This window comes from Rhinopithecus bieti, unplaced genomic scaffold (genome assembly GCF_001698545.2).
Source record: "Rhinopithecus bieti isolate Rb0 unplaced genomic scaffold, ASM169854v2 scaffold_30775, whole genome shotgun sequence".
NCBI classification, from domain to species: domain Eukaryota; kingdom Metazoa; phylum Chordata; class Mammalia; order Primates; family Cercopithecidae; genus Rhinopithecus; species Rhinopithecus bieti.
In genome coordinates, this window is record NW_016813906.1 from 3702340 (window position 1) to 3722016 (window position 19677).

Genomic DNA, 19677 nt, shown 5'->3' on the forward strand with positions numbered 1-19677 from the left:
GGGTTCCCGCCATTCTCCTGCCTCAGCCTCCCGAGTAGCTGGGACTACAGGCGCCCGCCACCTCGCCCGGCTAGTTTTTTGTACTTATTAGTAGAGACGGGGTTTCACCGTGTTAGCCAGGATGGTCTCGATCTCCTGACCTCGTGATCCGCCCGTCTCGGCCTCCCAAAGTGCTGGGATTACAGGCTTCAGCCACCGCGCCCGGCTGGCCAATACATTTTTGAAAGAAAATAAAAGGATTAAAGAACTATTCTAATTTCAGAACTTGCTGTAAAGCAACAGTAACTGATGCAGTGTGGTGTTGGTGTAAGGAGAGACAAGTAGAAGAAAACAGAGCCCAGAAATAGGCCCACACTTACACTGTTAGCTCACTTTTGAAAAGGGCTCCAAAGGAACTCATTAGGAAAATCTTTTCAATAAATGATGGTGCAAACTACATGAAAAAGAGAATCTCAACCCGCACCTCACAGAATACACATGAATTGATTTGAGATGGCTTGTAGAAACAACAATGAAAGCTAAAACCATGAGCCTTCTATAAAAATATATAGCAAAATAGCTTTGTGACCTTGAGGTAGGCAAAGATTTCTTAGGTATCTTTACAGAAAAAAAAAAAAACACAAACTATTAAAGAAAAGATTGATAAATTGAACTTCAAATAAAATAACAAATAATAAAAAGCTGCTCATCCTAAGACCCTATGAATTAAATGATTAGGCAGGCCACATGATAGGAAAGGATATCCATAATACAGATATCTGCTAAGGACACCTATAGCTTAACAATAAAAAGACAAATATCCAAGTAAAAATTAGAACACTCAAAAAAGAAACTTTATAAGAACAGATACATGAATGGTCAGTAAAAACATGTGAAAGTGCTCAAACTTAAGTAGACATTAGGTGAATAATTGGAACCACAATAATACCCTAATACACATTAGAATGGCTAAAATTAAAAAGAGTGACAATACCAAATATTGGGGAGGATGCAGAGTGGCCAGAACTCTTGTACATTACTGGTGGGAGTACAGAATGGTATTTTCAAGAACTATTTGTCAGCTCTTTGTAAAATTGAACATACACCTGCCCTACAACCCAACAATTCTACATCTCAGGAGAAATGAAACACATTCATAGAAGGATTTGTGCCAGAATGTTCGCAGCAAGTATATTTGTGGTGGCCAGAAATGAGTAGCAGCCCAAATGTCCATTAATAGAAGAATGAACTTGTGAATTATGATGTCGTTATACAATGGACATGTGAACTGTGATATAGTTACACGATGGAGTACTAATCAGCAATGGAAAACACAGATTACTAATACATGCATGAACACGGATAAATCTCAAAAAAAAAACACTGAGTGAAAGAAGCCAGGCCCAAATGAATGCATACTATATGACTGCATGTTTATGAAATTCTAGAAGAGGCAAATCTAATCTAGTGATGAGAATCAAAATGGCAGAACATTCCCTGGGTGAAGAGGACTGACGGGGGAAAAGAACCAAGACTTTCCAAAGTTATAAAATCTATATATACATATCTCATTGCCACCACAGCCAAAAATGAATCAATTTCTTTGCATCAGTATTTTAATAGTGCCTCCCTATCCCTGTACACCAGGTGATTTTGGTGGACTTAAGTAAGGGATGAAAAAAAATCTCTCAACTAGAGATTTTGAGAATCTCTAAGTTTTGTCACCAAGCACGATTTGCCTTTAATTTTACAAATAGGAACTAAAATATGCCTAAGTGAAGTAGTTCTTTACATAAATTTAAAATGAAATAACAAATAATGCCACTATTTTATACTAGAATAAATGTAAAAGATTGCTATTAGTACTAAAAAAAGCACTTCTGTCTCTGGATAAACTTGTAGGCTTGCTGGCTGGCTGAAGAATGCATAAATACTATGCTTCTAATTTTTGCCTTGGCTGTCAAGAAGTTCAGAGCCAAATTCAGTGCTCAGTTTAGTGATTAACATCCCAGCTGCCTGATATATCAATTTTTCTTGTGGTAGGGTATACAAGGTGGGGTATTAAATTATCCTGTTTCATACTATAAACTACCTCAAATCATTTGGGGGAAATGATGGTATATAAATCATATAAAATGTTGGTCATTTTGACAAAATTAAGTATTTTTTCACTGCAGATATAAATGCATTGTATGCTTCTCCTTGTTGTCAAAAAAGGTTAGATTAGGGAGGATTTTTGCTGTTACCTGAATGAGTCATCTGCTAAAGGTGAGTCACTATCCGCCCAAATGATTGAGTGATGTAAAAAATATATCATTTTAAAATACAACCACATTGACAGGGAAACACTTCACTTATATTTGATTATAAGGGTGAGACTTGAGGAACCAATGTGAAAGTATAGAATACGTTAAGAGTCCCTAATGGATCATAGATGGCAAAATAAATTTAAGTGCACTTCATTACATTCTTAGGATAAAGAAATCAGATCTGTACGCAAATGTGCTTACTGCTATTCTGTTTCTATGATAACTGGTGTTGGCCACTTTAATTTTATCAGTTGGCTAGGATATTTTCTGTCCCTTCTCATTTAACAAAACCATACAAACTTGGCCCTCAGGAGAAAATAAGATGTTTTTATTCCCAAAGGGTATATTCTAATGTAACATTAAGTTAAAAAAAAAACACACACACACACACAAACAACCCTCTCACCTGAGCTGCTTCATTGTTCTTCAATCCAATCAGCTTCTCCTCTTTCTGCACTTTTTTCCACGTTGCACAGGACTCAGTGCTTCTCTCACTGTGGACTTTTTTTTCGATTAAACTATTGTGTGCCTCGTTGACTTGCCTTGTTGCAGCCTTTTGTGAATCAACCTGTTGGTGTAGAGTAAGTAATAGTATGTAAAGAAAACTTTCAGTATTTCTTGAAAAAATGCATATATGTCCAGATTCTTAAAAATTCTAAACTTGCCAAGCTTTAAAAAAGGAAATAAAGAAGAAAGCAGCAAATGGACATTACAGAAAAACTATAGTCGTTGGCAAGATCCAGACCCGTTCTCATCACTGGGACAAAACCAATTAAAATTAGTGTCACTGCATGCACACGTATGTTTATTGTGGCCCTATTCACAATAGCAAAGACTTGGAACCAATCTAAATGTCCATCAATGATAGACTGGATTAAGAAAATGTGGCACATATACACTGTGGAATACTATGCAGCCATAAAGGATGAGTTCATGTCCTTTGTAGGAACATGGATGAAGCTGGAAACCATCATTCTGAAAAAACTGTCGCAAGGACAGAAAACCAAACACCACATGTTGTCACTCATAGGTGGGAATTGAACAATGAGATTACTTGGACACAGGGTGGGGAACATCACACACCGGGGCCTGTCATGGGGTGGGGAGAGGGAGGGGGGATAGCATTAGGAGATATACCTAATTAAATGATGAGTTAACGGGTGCAGCACACCAACATGACACATGTATACATATGTAACAAATCTACGTTGTACACATGTACCCTAGAACTTAAAGTGTAATAAAAATAAAATTAGTGTCACTGTTATGTACTCTTTAGAAATTATCCCTACAGATAACTTGCTTACTGAAAACAACATTTTTAGAGAAAATTGTCACATTTTAAAACTGCACATGAATTCATTATTAACCTTTGCTGGGAGTGTATCCAGTGTATCTTTGTAGTTTAAATTCTTATTAATTAAAATCTTAGTTTTCTATCATTGAAGTGAGCCTAATTAATGTGAATATATAAAAGGAGCTTGTGATGTTGCTTATATTTTTGTGCAGGTAGTTTAACCTTTGAGCAAGATGAATAACAGTTCATGTCATCGAATACTGTGTACCAGTATCAGAGGTTAAGTTCTACAACAAGCTTGCTGTCTCTAAGGTTTCTTTTTCACACCATGGTGACATCTGGGAGATGCCCGACTGTCAATAACCTTGAAGTAGACTCAGAAACAGAAGGGCAGAACCCACAACACTGTTGGAAGATTGAAAGCTACAGTGAAGGTCCTTACATGAAGTATTTGTTCAGCAGCTTCATGTTTATAGCAGCAGAAAGTGCCATCACCTTTTTTTCATGAGTTAAATAGGGGGCAGAAGATAGGAACAGCACAAAGGGGAAATAATGGAGGAGTCAGTGCCGAAATAGAGAATGAATTACATTGGCTGGGCAAGCAGAGCCTTAATTTGTAGTCTCTCAATTTTTAGCTTTTATCGCCAAGTGTGTTCACTCCTTCCCTTTAAAGTATGCTGGTGTTTTGTGGCTAAACCTAAATTGTCACAACACTACTCTATTCTAACCTCCTCCAGGATCCCAGCTTATAAAAGGATGGCAAAACCACTGCCTTTCAGTAACCTGAAAGTTGGAAATGTTTCTTAATCATGCAGGGATTCTTTATTTTCACCACTCAACCCTCTCAAACTATTGGGAAAATTTATGTCACCATCTTCTGAGCCACTTTCCGCTGAAGTCATCTTGGTAATAAGTGTACCTGATACCATTAGTGTGAAACGAAGGGTCTCCCATGGTTCTTGCACACAGTTTTATCCTGTTAAAACGTTGACTTACCAATTATTGTGAAAATGTGTTCCATGTTATAAAGGGTTAGAGGAGATTTGCCCTCCCAGCTTTACTGAGATATAACTGACAATAAAAATTATATATATTTAAGGTATACAATGTGATGTTTTGATATGTGTATACATTGTGAAATGAATACCACAATCAAGTTATTAACACATCACCTCACAGTCACCATTTTTTTGTGGTGAGAATACTTAAGATCTACTCTCTTAGCAGATTTCAAGAATACAATACAGTATTACTAACTACAGTCACCATGCTGTATATCAGATCCTCAGAACTCATTCATCTTATAACTGAAAGTCTGTACCCTTTGACTGCCATCTCCCCATTTTCCCCAACTCTCATCCCGACAAATACTGTTCTACGCTCAGCTTTCATAAGTTTTTTTTTTTTTTAAGATTCCACATATAAATGAGATCATACGGTATTTGTCCTGTGTCTGGCTTATTTCACTTAGCATAATGTCCTCCAGATTAATCCATGATGTTGCAAATGTCAGGATTTCCTTTTTATGGCTGAATAATATTCCATTGTGTGTGTGCGTGTATATATATGTATATATGTATTATGTGTATCGTATGTGTGTATATATGTATATATGTGTGTATATGTGTACATATATACATATATGTGTATATATATACACACAAACAGACACAATATATATAAATAAAATACACTTTGTGGATAAAGAAAATGTGTTCTATAACCACAAATAATATTGTGGTTACGGGTCACACTTTATCCATTCACCCACTGACATACACTTAGGTTGTGCTGTATTTTGATTATTGTGAATAGTGTTGCGATGAACATGGGAGTGCAGATACCTCTTTGACATATGGTTTTATTTCCCTTGGATACATACTCAGAAGTAAGGTTGCTGGTAGTTTTATTTTTAGCTAAGATATTATTGAAGTTTTTAGTGCCTCCTGTATGCTAGGCATTTTAGGTATAAGAGTTTTTGCCCTGGAAGCCTCTGACGTATAAGCAAAATTTGGTATAATACATTCACTCCTCTGTGAAGGTTCCTGGAAGAGATGATGCCTCCTGGATCTGTTGTTAGTTGGCTGAATGGTTAGGTTGCACTGCCGTGGGCACTTCTAGCTACTAAACGAAATGATAGCCAATTTATGGAAAATTCTATTTCTAAGGAAACTTTTAAAATTGTAAGAGTGAAGTGGATGACAGTGAACACAGTGAAACTTTTTCTCAAAGACAGAAAAGTAAACATAGAAAACACCCTGGACAACCCTTATAATAGAAGGATACTATACAAATGTATGACATTTTCAAGAAAGTAGCTATGAAAATGAGGTAGTTTTTATTTAATTTCCATTGGAACTTCACACTGTTCTATAAAATCTAGAGCACCTTTGGACTCCTAAAATTAATAAATCAAAATGTGCTTCTAATTAAGAATCTGTGTTTCACTCTCCTCATATACAGAAAATAAAGAGAAGTTCATAGAATTATTTTGAGACTTAAAGCTTAGGAAAAAAATTTGTAAACTGTTAAATTCTATACAAATAATACTACTACCAATAATAACATATTCAACTCTGGATATGCTATGGGAGCCTCAGATGTAAGGTAAATGAAGGGACAAACTTTTATTGTCTGCCATGCAGTATAGCTTGAACATTTTAGCTCTGACCTGCAGCTACTTCTCTGCCTAGGTAAAGCATTTAGGAAGGATGAGAGGGCTCATTATGCCCAAGTATCTGCACTACTACAACATATTATAGTAAATGACTGTATATTCTATATATGACTCAAGCACCATAATAAGGTGGGAGTCATTGATAAACGGATAAAAGGACCCTCTGGCTCTTGAAAAGTAGCTTTTTCAAGGGTTGTAATGGGGCCTTTAGTAATGCTCTTTTCCAACTTGGCTTTAACATTCCCTTCTGGGAATTCTAGAGCTTTAGCTCACCTCAATAAGCATTCTTACTGAAATATTGTTTCTTTCAGTGAATTTTATAAATTAAATCCTAGTGGGTGGCATAAAGAGACTGTGATGGTCTTGATGAGACAGTCTTCTAATTTGATTGGCGGTGCTAACTCAGGAGCCCCCAGAACTACTAGCAAGTGACTTCAGTTTTACATCCCTCATTTTGATTCAGGCAAATGCCCCAAAGATTTGTTTTCATGAAAAAATATCAGTATCACTACTCTCTTGACAAAAATTCATTTCCAATTTAACTCCAGTAACAGTATTTGAGGACTTCCCTGTTCACGTTTACAGAGAACCATTTATAATGTCTAGAAACAGTTATAACTTTTTTCCCTTGAATACTGAATGATGGTAACATTTCATTTACTTATATATACCTTTTCTGGTCCAATGTCTTCTTTTAAAATATCTTTGTCCAAAAAATATATTAGTCCATAGTTCATTCACTAGTCTGTTAAATATCTCTATAAACCAAATACTTAACTCCATATAACTATAAACCCATTTATAAAGTAACAAGAAATGATTTTACTTACTAATAAGGGGATTCTGTCTGTGACTAAAAAGAAATTTGGAGCCATGTGATTGATATGCATTTTGGAATGATTTTTGTTATGGAAGCAATCTATTATGGAAATCATCCTATACGTGCATCATTCAGGGGAACTGGGAACAGGACAGTTTATACTGTCATACCTTGCATTTGAACAGTTTCGGGTTTGGTTTTTGTAGCATTGCAAAATCTGTAAACTTTGAAAATTAAGATACTTAAAGTTTAGCCACATATGGTGAGCACATATCTTATGCTATCATTATTAAATAAATGTATGCACTTAAAATACTAGAGAAATAAGTAATAAATAAATATTGAGCTGCTGCAAAATATATCCCGAAATCATCTTCCTGTCTACACATCCAGGCTGATCACATTTCTTACCAAAAATTAGCGTAGGTCTTAAAAGCGTAAATTATTTTTAAGTGCTTTTTTTACTCATAAGCAAAATTCTCTAATCAAAGGGAGTAAAATATTCTTGATGGAGGCTCACTGGAAAAAGTGTTTTATGTTCTATTCTCTACATATAAAAATGGTTTTACAACAAACACCCTTTGAATTTGATGAAACTGAAAATTCTGGTGGATAATAATTAGACTTTTATATCAGAGGATATAGCTATCGGTTTTAAAATGGCTTTTATATTTCAATTACGTTTATGAAACTGAAAACTACAAAAGGGAAAATCTACTTAAATTAGCGTAGATTAAGTGGTGACCATTATTGCAATGAAAATACTATGTCAAGGAAATGGCTCTTTGTTTTGTTGCAAAAGTGATAAAAACACGAAAGTCAATAAAACTGTTAAAGTGAGTCTCAGTAATTACCAAGATCAAAATCCAGTGGCTTTTTATTAAACATGAACTTTTGTTCTGCCTTCTGCAATACGTAAATAGTGCTGACAATTGGTTTGTGAGGCACTTGCTACAATAAAATCTAATTGTATCATGAGAGAAAGGTGACAATCAGGAGATCATGAAAAAATTACATATTCTCACTGGTAGCTAATTAGCCATGCAAAACCTCCTCAAACAGATATTCTCTTCTATTAGGAATGATTACTATGCAGGCCTACAGATGTCAATACCACAGTCATTCAAATACTTCTTTTCCTACTAATTGAAGGTTGTAAAGCTCTGGTGCCAAGGTTTTGCTTCCAAAGAGCTAATTTATGACTAGAAGGATATTTTATGTCTTCAGTTGCAGCAACTACAAAATTCAGCAAATCAGAACCATCTGTGCACTGATACTTGACTCACCATTCATCTAGCAGCCTATCAGTCACATTAGTTTGCATCCCGCATTCTTGGCTCATGAACACATGTGATGATCCAAAGTTCATAAGAAATACTAAAAATGAATGGCATCCTGACCCTATCTTATCGTACATGCATCAGGAAAAAAATGCCCTCTACACTTTATTTTTGCATACGGATAGTGGTCAAGGAAGACATGGATGCTGTGTTGCCTGTCCACTAATCCTGCTAATAATGGCAGTCTAAGATTTCCACCACCTGCTTAAAAATGCTCCAAATCTTAATTCTTTTTTTTTTTCTTTAAGTTGGTGTTGGTCTTTTGGAAGATGGCAGACTAAAAGAAGAGGTGTAACTTTAAAAAAATGGTTTTTTTCTTAATGTGGATCTCTGGCATAAACTCTTTTATTTTCTGTAAAGAATTGTTTCCATGGATTGAAATATCAGCACATACAAATAATCTGGTTAAATCTAAGACTATTATCACCACCAAATTGTGGCCAAATTGGTAGGCAAAAACAGAGGGCAATATCTATTTGAAAGCGTGGAGAAAAAAAACAAATCATGGCTTTATCATGAGTAACATCAGATTAGCCTTTACACTGGTCACATCTCTATGACAGTAGTGACTGCTTTCTTTCATAGTACATAGTAGGCCACAGATCCTATTTTTCTCTGTGAGACAACAGGTCAAAATAACTTGGATCAAACTTTCTTGGTGCTGTTAGGGGAAATGGGAGTGAAATATAAGGAAGAAGAAAGCTATCAGACTCATTTTGAGACCTAAAACAACTTCATTCGATAGAAAAGTATCACAGAATATATTCATAGGGTAGCAGGGATTATGTTACTTACTTTTTGACTGTTTGGAGTATGGACATTTATACTCTGTCCTTTTGTGGAAAAGTCCAGTGGTCCCAAAGGTATTCCATCAGGGTTCAAAATTTTCTTGAGCACTTGATAGTTTGGCTTTTCATCATAGGCTAAACTATGAGCACATACCAAAAATTGGGCTATTTCACCTGTGAATTAGTAAATTTTTTTACATATTATTCATAATTGGCAAGAATTGTCAAGACTCCAATAATCTCAAAATCTTTGTTATCTCTTTGTCTTTTACACATTTACATCTCCTGAAGAAACCAAAAATGAACAATTCAATGAAAATAACTTTTTAAATGATATTAAAAAATGACTGAAATATAGCGACCTACAGAACTGATGAAACTAGTAATGTTTTAACATATTTTGTTGATACGCTTACAATTCACTGATCTTATGAAGTATATTTTAATAATTATAATGATTATGATTTATGAGGTGCAACTATTAAGGACTACATAAATAATACAATTGACCATACTTCATACTTTATGTTGAACTTCTAAAAGTTCAGTTAAAGTGTTACTTACTATAAACCTCTTTACTTCTAAGGAAAAAAAAACTGCAAATTTTAATTAAGGCTTTGATTTTGGGATTATAACAATATATTTAGAAATGACCTTGAATTCCATGTTGTTAGCTAAGATTGACTTTAGAATGCATGAAACCTCCCTCATGTCCTCCATACCTAGCTAGCCTGGTACACAGCCTTGTGTTTTTGATTTTAGAGCAGTGGGAGGAGAAGTTGCCATCTTTTATTTTTTCCCTAGTATAAAGAAATGTTCCCCTAGAACTACATAGTAAACCCCCTTCCCCCAAAAAGGTTAAGAACTACCAACTTTTAAATACAAACAGAATTAGTAACCAACAGTTACAAACATCACTGCATTAAAATATTTGCAGTTTGCATTTCTTTTTCATGTTGAGGTTCAACCTAAAATGGGAATAGAAGTGGTGATAATACCAAATACTATTTAAAAACTGGCATGTTTTCATTTGTTCAGAGATGTTTAGAGATGCCTTTTCCTTTTCAAAAATATATTACTGACTCAAACTCAAGTACTTCTTACTTTCTCACTTAGTTGCTTACATCCATGGTGGGAAAACCTGGGAAACTTCATGGGTTGGCAGGAGTGACTTCCTAATCCTTCACTTCCCCTCCAGGTCTACCTCCACTAAAAAGAAAGGAAAACTGCAGAGGCACTGGGTTTCACTCCCTATAGAGAAAAATTCCAGAAGGAATAGTCATCATCGCTTTCTCCCTATTATAGTTAAGAGTGATCACTTTCACCATATAGTCCAGAGCTATTTCCTGGGAACATGAAGCTAACGTGATTAAAATGTGAACTCTTGGCTCTGGGCTTTTTTTCCTGGACACTGTAGCAATTATGCAACCTATTTTTTCATCTCTGAATTTTTTTTTTTAATCAAATTCTGTTATCTAGCATTCGGTCAACCAAATCTCTGTTAACTAGCAAGTGCTGCTATTTTATCACGATATTTATAACTGATGCTTCATGCAGCCCCTTCACAAGGGCTGGGGGCTATCCAATTTCTAAAGGGATGATTAAAAAAAAGATTAACTTCACTACTACTTTAATATAAATATTGTTGTTTTATGGTCCTTCGAAGATTGGTAAGTCAAGTTTGGTACATATTACAATTCCATTAACCAGAATATCCAAAATGAGGAAGAGAGTTGAATGTGTTGGGAACAAATCACTGTTACAAGACAATGGAAAACTCCTGGCACTCCACCAACTGATAGCAGCTGTGCTGCAAAGCCTTCATGGGACTGGGGTTTGGAAAAATGAGGTACCAGTGAGGTAGGAGGGGGAGAAAATAAAAAGAGCCATTTCCATTATAAATTTATTATTACAAACCTGAAGCTTTGACTATTGTGATGTAATATTGGTTTAAATGTTAGTCTTTCAAGATCTGGATTTATTATATTAAGTACATTTTAAAATTTACGAGCATATTGCCAGAACTATAAAGCAAAATGCCTTTAGTATGAAATTACGACATTTTAAATCATCTGCTTTTAAGCCATTGAAATATTAAGTACCATTACTATCAAGAGATAGAAACTTTTGAAACCATTATTATTATGCTTAGTTGGACATGTATGCTGCAAATTTCTTGGCTGTTTTATTTCATAATATGTTTCAGTAATAAACTTTTGTAAATCAGTTCCTTCATTTTCATGGTTGTGTTCTTCCTAAGCACAACCTCCTAATTTAAGAGACCTTCATGTAATATTAAAGTTTCAACACTTTTTGCTTTAGAAACAGAAATCTGCATTTTATAATTAATAGTATGGATTCAGTATAATGGTTTGTACTGAGAAACAAAAACTGGGCGTGTCTCCCATCTAGATTACTCATCTGTTTCAAATCTTTTAACAATAGAGTATGACAGAATATACACTGCCCAGAAGCATTTGTCTTTTACAATTCAGGGCAAAATATATATATTTTTTAATGACATCTTCCCATCTCTCTTTCTGTCCAGTTGACTAAAACATAAATTATACGATTTGGTAAAAATGCCAATAAGGGCCAGGCACGGTGGCTCACACCTGTAATCCCAGCACTTTGGGAGGCCAAGGTGGGTGGATCACGAGGTCAGGAGTTCGAGACCAGGCCTGGCCAATATGGTGAAACCCTGTCTCTACTAAATACACAAAAATTAGCTGGGCATGGTGGCATGTGCCTGTAGTCACAGCTACTTGGGAGGCTGAGGCAAAAAATCGCTTCAGCCTGGGAAGGGGAGGGTTGCACTGAGCCGAGATCGCGCCACTGCACTCCAGCCTCAGTGACAGAGCGAGACTCTGTCTCAAAAAAAAAAAGCCATTAAGAATATTAGCCAGGCCGGGCGCGGTGGCTGAAGCCTGTAATCCCAGCACTTTGGGAGGCCGAGACGGGCGGATCACGAGGTCAGGAGATCGAGACCATCCTAGCTAACACGGTGAAACCCCGTCTGTACTAAAAAATACAAAAAACTAGCCGGGTGAGGTGGCGGGCGCCTGTAGTCCCAGCTACTCGGGAGGCTGAGGCAGGAGAATGGCGTAAACCCGGGAGGCGGAGCTTGCAGTGAGCTGAGATCCGGCCACTGCACTCCAGCCTGGGTGACAGAGCGAGACTCCGTCTCAAAAAAAACAAAAAAAAAGAATATTAGCCAAAAAGGAGTATTGCCATTTTGACAAGTTATTGACAGTTATGAAAACAAAAATTTCATCTTGCAACCCATTCCCACAATGAGGATCTCTCCTGTGTGTCTCCCTCAATCAGATGAAAAGTACTAGAGAAAGGGGAAAACAAAAGACTCACGTGAGGAAGGGCTTATTGGACTTGCAAATGGAGGGGGGAAGTAGAACTGGCTTATTCTTTCCTTACCTACACAAATGAAAATTTTGGTTTCTAGTGAAAGAAAGGCAGCGAATATAAGTTACTTAACTCTCAACTTCTCAACCAGATGGAAACAGATGCTATTTGACCTTAGCTAGAGAGGTCAGTGTACATATCTACTTTCAGAAGTCAGCTAAAAGCTAACTTTGAGATTGCCCAATGTAAACAGAAAACAAGATTCACTCTGATTATCTGTCTTTGAGAAAAAGCAAGACTGATAGTGGGCACTGGCTTTTTCTTATAAGACAGTCTAACTCAATTGTTAAATTAGTGTTGAATAACATGTTGTGTATGCACATAAAAATGACAGGAATGTGGGTAATTACTAGTTAACATGCTATTTTATACAATATGTATTGATAACATTGTCAATTAAAAATTACATTGTACACTAACTTGAAAATATGAAAATACGAAATATACCTCCAAATCCCAAAATCATATGCCTTTGCTAATAAAAATTTTTTTTTGCTGGCAGTTCAGTCAGCATAATACTGTTCTAAATAGCATTCAAGTGTTTAATGATTTGGTTTTTTAAATGACTGATTGAAAGTAGTTTTTCCTTAGGTCAACTTTATCTTCTTTCAACAGTATACAGATGAACAAAACGAGGAAGTCTTAACTCTAGAAATACCAGACATGGTTGACTATTAAACCTGTGCATGATTCTCAAAATAGATACCTTAAAAAAAAAAAAAAAAAGAAAGAAAGAAATGCACTAAGCAGAACCTAGAATTTTCCACCTCAATATCTTCTTTTGGGGTTCTTGTGTTCTAATGTTAAAGATGATCTAAACATTGTGTTCTTTAGCAACTTATTTGCAACATGAAGTGTTCCCTCCTTTCCACCCTGATGGGAATAAGAGCAGGTGGGTTAAGCAAAAGCTACCAAACGAGAATGACAAATGTGGTGACCTGTAAATCTTAAGAGAAGGTTGAAGTTATTATTTGACTTACAGCAGCTGCTTCCAGAAGGAGCCCATTTAAGCACTGACTGGGGAAGCTCATCCAATAAACTAAAACAAAATAAAGTAATGCACAATGAACATGTTTTCAACCCTGTGACTATTTTGACTAGAAAACAAAACTCTAACTCTGTGTTGGTAGCTTACCAAAATTGTGACTTTCAGTGCTTTTTTTTTGTCATCCAACTATAATGGATAGGAAAGTAAGCAGAAGTAGAGAACCCTCAATGCCCATAAACTAATTTTATATCAATAACCTAGACTAATGTAGGGGCAGAAAGGTGTGATCTTTTTTCTCACCCACCCTAAGGGTTGCAGCCAACATTCCTATAACAAAAGACAGGTTAACAGGAGAAAGTATAACACATTTATTTAATTAAAGTTGTATATGACACAACTTGAGAAATGAAGACCAAAGACCCAAGGAAGTCTATCTTTATGCTTAGGTTTGATGAAGAATAGACAGCTGTGTAGGAATGTGACTGGACAAAAGGGTATGTTCTAATGGTACTGAACCGGGGCAGGGGGATCCAGCAAGGCCTGTCCATATTCTTGTTGATGTGTGTAGCATTTATTCCTCCTGGGGATGGGGCAGGACCCCTTTGGAATGAGGGTCTTCAAGGGAGAAGGGAGAGGGTGACCTTTCTAGGTTTAATGCCTTGCTTGGGGTACAGGGGTTCTAGTTTCTATAACCTGCTTTGGTAAAGAGGAATTCTGGTTTCTATGACTCTCTTCTTGGGAGGAGACGGGATGGGAGACAAGAGGGCAAGAGAAGGTCAGAGAGAGACTTGGCTTCTGAGGTGGCTTCTGGGGCCATCCAGTCTCTTTTAGTTCAAAGGTCTCAGCATGCCAAAGCACCACACTTTGTGGTATTGTTCTCTAAGCCCCAATATTAAACAAAATGGAATTATAGGAATTATAAATGCTTTAACTCAAAGTTTATATATGCAGAAACACAGAAGTAGTAATATTTACCATGATTTTTTTTCTCAAAAACAACAATAAAAATTCATGTAAACATTGTATCTGAAGTATATATGTGCATTGTTCTCCACTGGGCAATATTTTATGCTGTTCCATGATTAAACAGGTTTACAGGATGCTCAACTGGTAAATATAATGCAAATATTCCAAAATCTAAAAAAATCTGAATTCTGAAACACTTCTGGTCCCAAGCATTTCAAGTAAGGAATACACAACCTATAAAAACATTCAACTAAAATTATTTATATGTGTGAGTGAGTCACCACCTCTGGCATAGGCAGTAGCAAAAATACACACATTGATCCAGTAGCATGCTATGTCAGGAAAATAAAAGGCATAAGGGAGATACAGTGTCTTGGTTGAATATACAATCACGCCCTTATGGGGAATTTCAGTGTCATACCTTCTCAGCAAGTTGAATAAATTATGATTATGTATTATGTACTATAACAAGTTTGAAAATGTCTATGGTTTATCTGAATTATAAACTTCATAATATGATATTGGCTTTACTAGTCTATAGGTTTATATTATTAGTCAAGTCAAAATGAAGATACTAACATATGTAGGAGTCCACAAAATGTAAACAGAAGTTACGTTTGATGTATTAGTATTGTATTTTATTTTACATGACATCCTATTATACATAAATATGCATAAATAGGTATATTCATTATATAGATACCTACAATGAATGTATCTATATATGCATATTGATAAAAAATTAAAGCAAGTCATATTAGTCTTATTAAAAAAACAAATATACAATCATTAGAATTAAAATGTTAGTTTTTTAAAATAGCATCATTACTTTGTTACATTATTGTAATTAGGTAAACTGAGTTGGAAAATTAAATACAAAAACTGTTTATATATTCCCATCACTGTGTTTTGACTTGACCCATATTTTGAAATGTACAAGAAAGTTAATATGGACACATCAATCACTGCAGTAAATAACTGATTTAGTTCTAATATAGACTTATATAAATATGTTTTAGTTTTGGGTAAGGGACTAGGATGATCAAAATTCTGAGTGGAGAAATATTTCATATATGTCAGTATTTACAAATGTAATACATATTTTTCTGAATCTGCAGGCTAATCTTTCTCATTATTAAGAACTGATGCCACACTGAATTTAAAGATAGATTTCTATGAATCAGTTAATTTTCCCCTAGCTTTGTACTCTTCTGTTGAGATTGTCCTAGTTAAAACTTAACTTAGCTGCTGCTTTTGCTACCTGTGGATAACTACTGTTAAGCATATCTTGGTATATAATGAAAAACTGGCTATTCTGTGCTCTATGCAATTGACTTTTTCTTATGCCTGATCAGAGAGAGAATTGTAGAACAGTAACACACTCTGTTCTTAGTCTGACCTAATTTTTATGCTAGCCGAATCCAGGTAATAAAACTGAATGTAGAATATTAAAAATGTTTATGTGGCTACACGATTATCTCATGTAAATAGCTCATGTAAAAATTTTCCTTCTTAAGAAAGAAAACTTACTTCCTCCAAGATAGAAATAAGAGGTATGTTGCTCTCACTTGAAAAATAGAAGCCCTATTTGTCCCTTTTCACGTTGCTGTTTTACATAGTTAATATCAATCATACCCAGCTCAGACTACTTCAGCATACTTGTACAATGCTAATTTGAAAATACTCTTCCTTGAAAACACTACCACCTAGAATCTAAGCTTTGGAAAATACCATGTAAAGGAACAGGTATTTCACTTTATATTTTGCACTGTAATTCAAGTACATGTCTTTTTATAAGGTTATCTTAATGGATTTTATGTGATAGTTGTTTGGTTTTATAAAACATATTTTTCAAACTAACGAAATTTGCTTTGGTTGTCATGTTGGAAGAATGCCAATCTTCACCATGTTGTTCGCTCCCTTTAATGTATCCCTTCAGACCTGCTGCAGTACATGATGAAATGCTTGAAAATTTGTACTTTGTTTTAGCAGTCTGCACAGCCACAGGGTCCTTCAGGCTCTGTTCCCAGGGAAGTTTCCCACACAACCACCGCAGCATGCAGTAGCCAAGGATCTCAACGTCACTTCGTCTGGACAGGGCTATAGGAGTAAGCATTAGAGAGAAAGATGAGGGATAAGCAAGTCCTTGAGAAATGGAGAAATCTTTGGGTGAACTACTATGGATGAAATATGAAAAAGCCAAATAGGCAAAGTGTTTTATTTGTTCAGCTGGAATAAAACTTAAACGCCCAAGCATTTGGCCCCAGTCCACAGACAGGCAGTGACTGGTTGCTGTTGAAAGTAAGGGTCAGTTTCCTCACCTCCTCCAACTTCATCTTTCCTTAGTCTGGCCTGTCACATGAACTTGATCCCCATGGCCTCTGACATGATCCAGACAACCCATAACCCAGCACCAACACTTTCTCAAAGAGCCAAGCAGTAAAACAAAGAAATAAATGTCTGCAGCTAAATTGCTAACATATGTTCCAGGAAGTCCATAGGGTCTGCATTGGTCATGCAGAGACCCTCTGAGTGCAGACTAAACATTGATGGCCTTTCCTGTTCCACTCACACTAGCAGCATTTTAAGTTGGAAGAATATGACAAAACTGCCATCTAGTGTGCAGTATTAAAAAATGGGTCTTTCTGAAGATTTTTCAATCACATGAAAATATAATAAAAATATGTCTTCTGCTTTGGATACAGGGTTCTACAATTTTACAAATATTATTTTTAGATATAAGCAGCAGCAAGCTAAAATTCTGGTCCCATATCTATATAAAAGTGAGGCAACAGTATTGGAGGCTGGGGGGAGAGCCAAATAGAGGCTTTCAAAATTTAATATAAGATGGCTTTTCATAAAAAGTACATTAAAAGCACATTTTCAGGCCCTTGTATCATTTATATCAAGCTATTAAATGCTGTAGACTAATTTAATAATTTAATATATATTTGTAAGTACCTTATTGAGAAGATGGACAATGAAACCTAGGAAATGTATGAAATATAACTGATACTTATTAACAAACACTGAAATAATGATTAAAACATTAGCAAATACCCATAAAATAAACTCATTTTTATAGTCATTCAAAATTGTTATAAAACAATAGGCTGGTATTTACATTTCTGTCATTACTCGAATGTTCATCTGTGTAGGGATATATAATCTCCTAAGAGCAGTAAGTGGCTGTTAAACCTGCTATAAACAGGTATCCTATTTTATTATCTTTCATGAAATAAACTCTGAAAAGTTACTCAGTGAACTTAGTTTTTAATTTAAAAAGTAATCTACTAAGAACAATGATGCCAGCACATTGTAACTACTTTTGGTTACCATGTATAAGTTATTATAAAAGCAGAAGACATGATTAGCTCTTACATTCTAACTGCTATTAGCGTATTGGATTATTAAAGGCCCTTCAATCTAGCAGAATGCTACAGTCCCATGGGTGCCATTTACTTTCCGCACAAGCTTCAACAATGTCCTAATGCAAGACTTGGCTCTCATGTTAAAATAAAAACACAATCTCTACCACACTGTTCTGTAGTGATTTCTTCAGTAATAAATCTCCCATTAATAATGGAATGGTTCCATTTGTATAGATGTGTTCACAAGTCCCCTTTCTATTACGGCAATTCCTGATTACCATCACTTAAAAAAATTCGTATCCTCTAATTTTCAAAAAATGATATTCTGGCACCGTGTTTGGATGATGTAAGCTACACACAAGAGGCCCTTTGAGGAAAAACAATCAGAATTAAAATAGATTGAACCTTCCTAGCCATTTCCCCCTACCCCCCAACTGAGGGATTAATAGATATGAAGCTGTAAGTAATGACAAGTCATTTAGATTTCTGAAGCCAATCTTTCATAAACTGGTCTTCATTTGAAATAGCCCTTTGAGAGTTAACTTTACTTCACTATTATAGTTTGGTCTTATCTAATTAAAATACATTATCACATTTTTCAATATTTTATTTTCTTTTTTGCACATATGTATTAATAACTATGGTTAGGTGAATGTTTTACCACTGTTTACATCCAATAGTCACCCTTTCCTTTCCACTCACTGAAGACTGAGGGACTAAAAAGGGTTCTAACTACATACCTCTACCTGAAATTCCCTCTCAGAAAAACAAATTGAAAAGTTTGACTTGTTTAGTGAAGTTAAAATCTTAGACTTTGACAATGATTGTCTTCTTTCCATCTACTGTACACAGAGGAGTAATTTTAATACCTGTTAATTAAAAACAAATATTCTGGATGACAATATTAAAATATATGTGTCCATGTATAGTTTACACAAAGAATTGATTATAGTCAGACTATTAGTGTCTATAAAAAAAATTTAATTTGAAAGTTGCTTCTTTAATTATACAATTTTCAAATTCATTTTAAAACATGTTAAGTGAAGCAGTAAATAGAACTCTGGACTAGGAATGAGATCCAATTCTTCCCCTGCCACTAATATATTACATTTTCAGCTCTAAAATCAGATGATACTGTGCAATGTATTTCTTTTTAATATATTTTCATTCATTTGAATAGAAAATACATTATGCATTGTTTTGTTTCTGAGTCATGTATTTGCACAATTTATTGTAATACATAGGGTTCTTCAGTGGCATTTGGTAATTAATGTAATTACTGACAGTGTATTTTCATATAGATGTCCTAAAATGAAGTGTTTACTTATCATTGCTTGGAACTGTAATGAGATTTAGTTATTTCTAAACTTTCTCTAGTTTCTAAATATTATCAATAGCATCTAACTTATATTGAGCTTACTAAGATGGAGTAATATATATCACTCTTTTTGTTGAAAGCCTGTGGTATTCTCAATTGTTCAACATTTCTAAATTATAAAGTACTGCCAAAGTAAAAACAATTAGAAAGAAATAGGCACAGGTGGGGATTTAATTCTATTTAACTAGAAAGAAAATTTTAGAAATGGCTGATAGTAGAATGCATAATTAAAATAAAAACAATTGACGTGATTTATAGAGAGCTGCTACTGTGCCTGCTACTGTGCCTGGCACTCTACCTTATTATTTCATCTAATGTTTCAAACAATTTAAAGTAAATATTAG

General features: G+C 35.1%; 1 protein-coding gene across 3 annotated transcripts in view; it reads right to left on the reverse strand.

Annotated features, from left to right (window-relative positions):
• The window catches only part of VRK2 (VRK serine/threonine kinase 2), a 106389-nt gene that overhangs the window by 8792 nt on the left and 77920 nt on the right, over nt 1–19677 (reverse strand). For all 3 annotated transcript variants that reach the window (XM_017849070.1, XM_017849072.1, XM_017849071.1), the window contains 4 exons: nt 16564–16684; nt 13611–13669; nt 9218–9384; nt 2695–2856 (listed from right to left, as the gene is read on the reverse strand). In XM_017849070.1, the coding sequence (XP_017704559.1) occupies nt 2695–2856; nt 9218–9384; nt 13611–13669; nt 16564–16684 (509 nt within the window). The remainder of the gene's footprint in view (nt 1–2694; nt 2857–9217; nt 9385–13610; nt 13670–16563; nt 16685–19677) is intronic.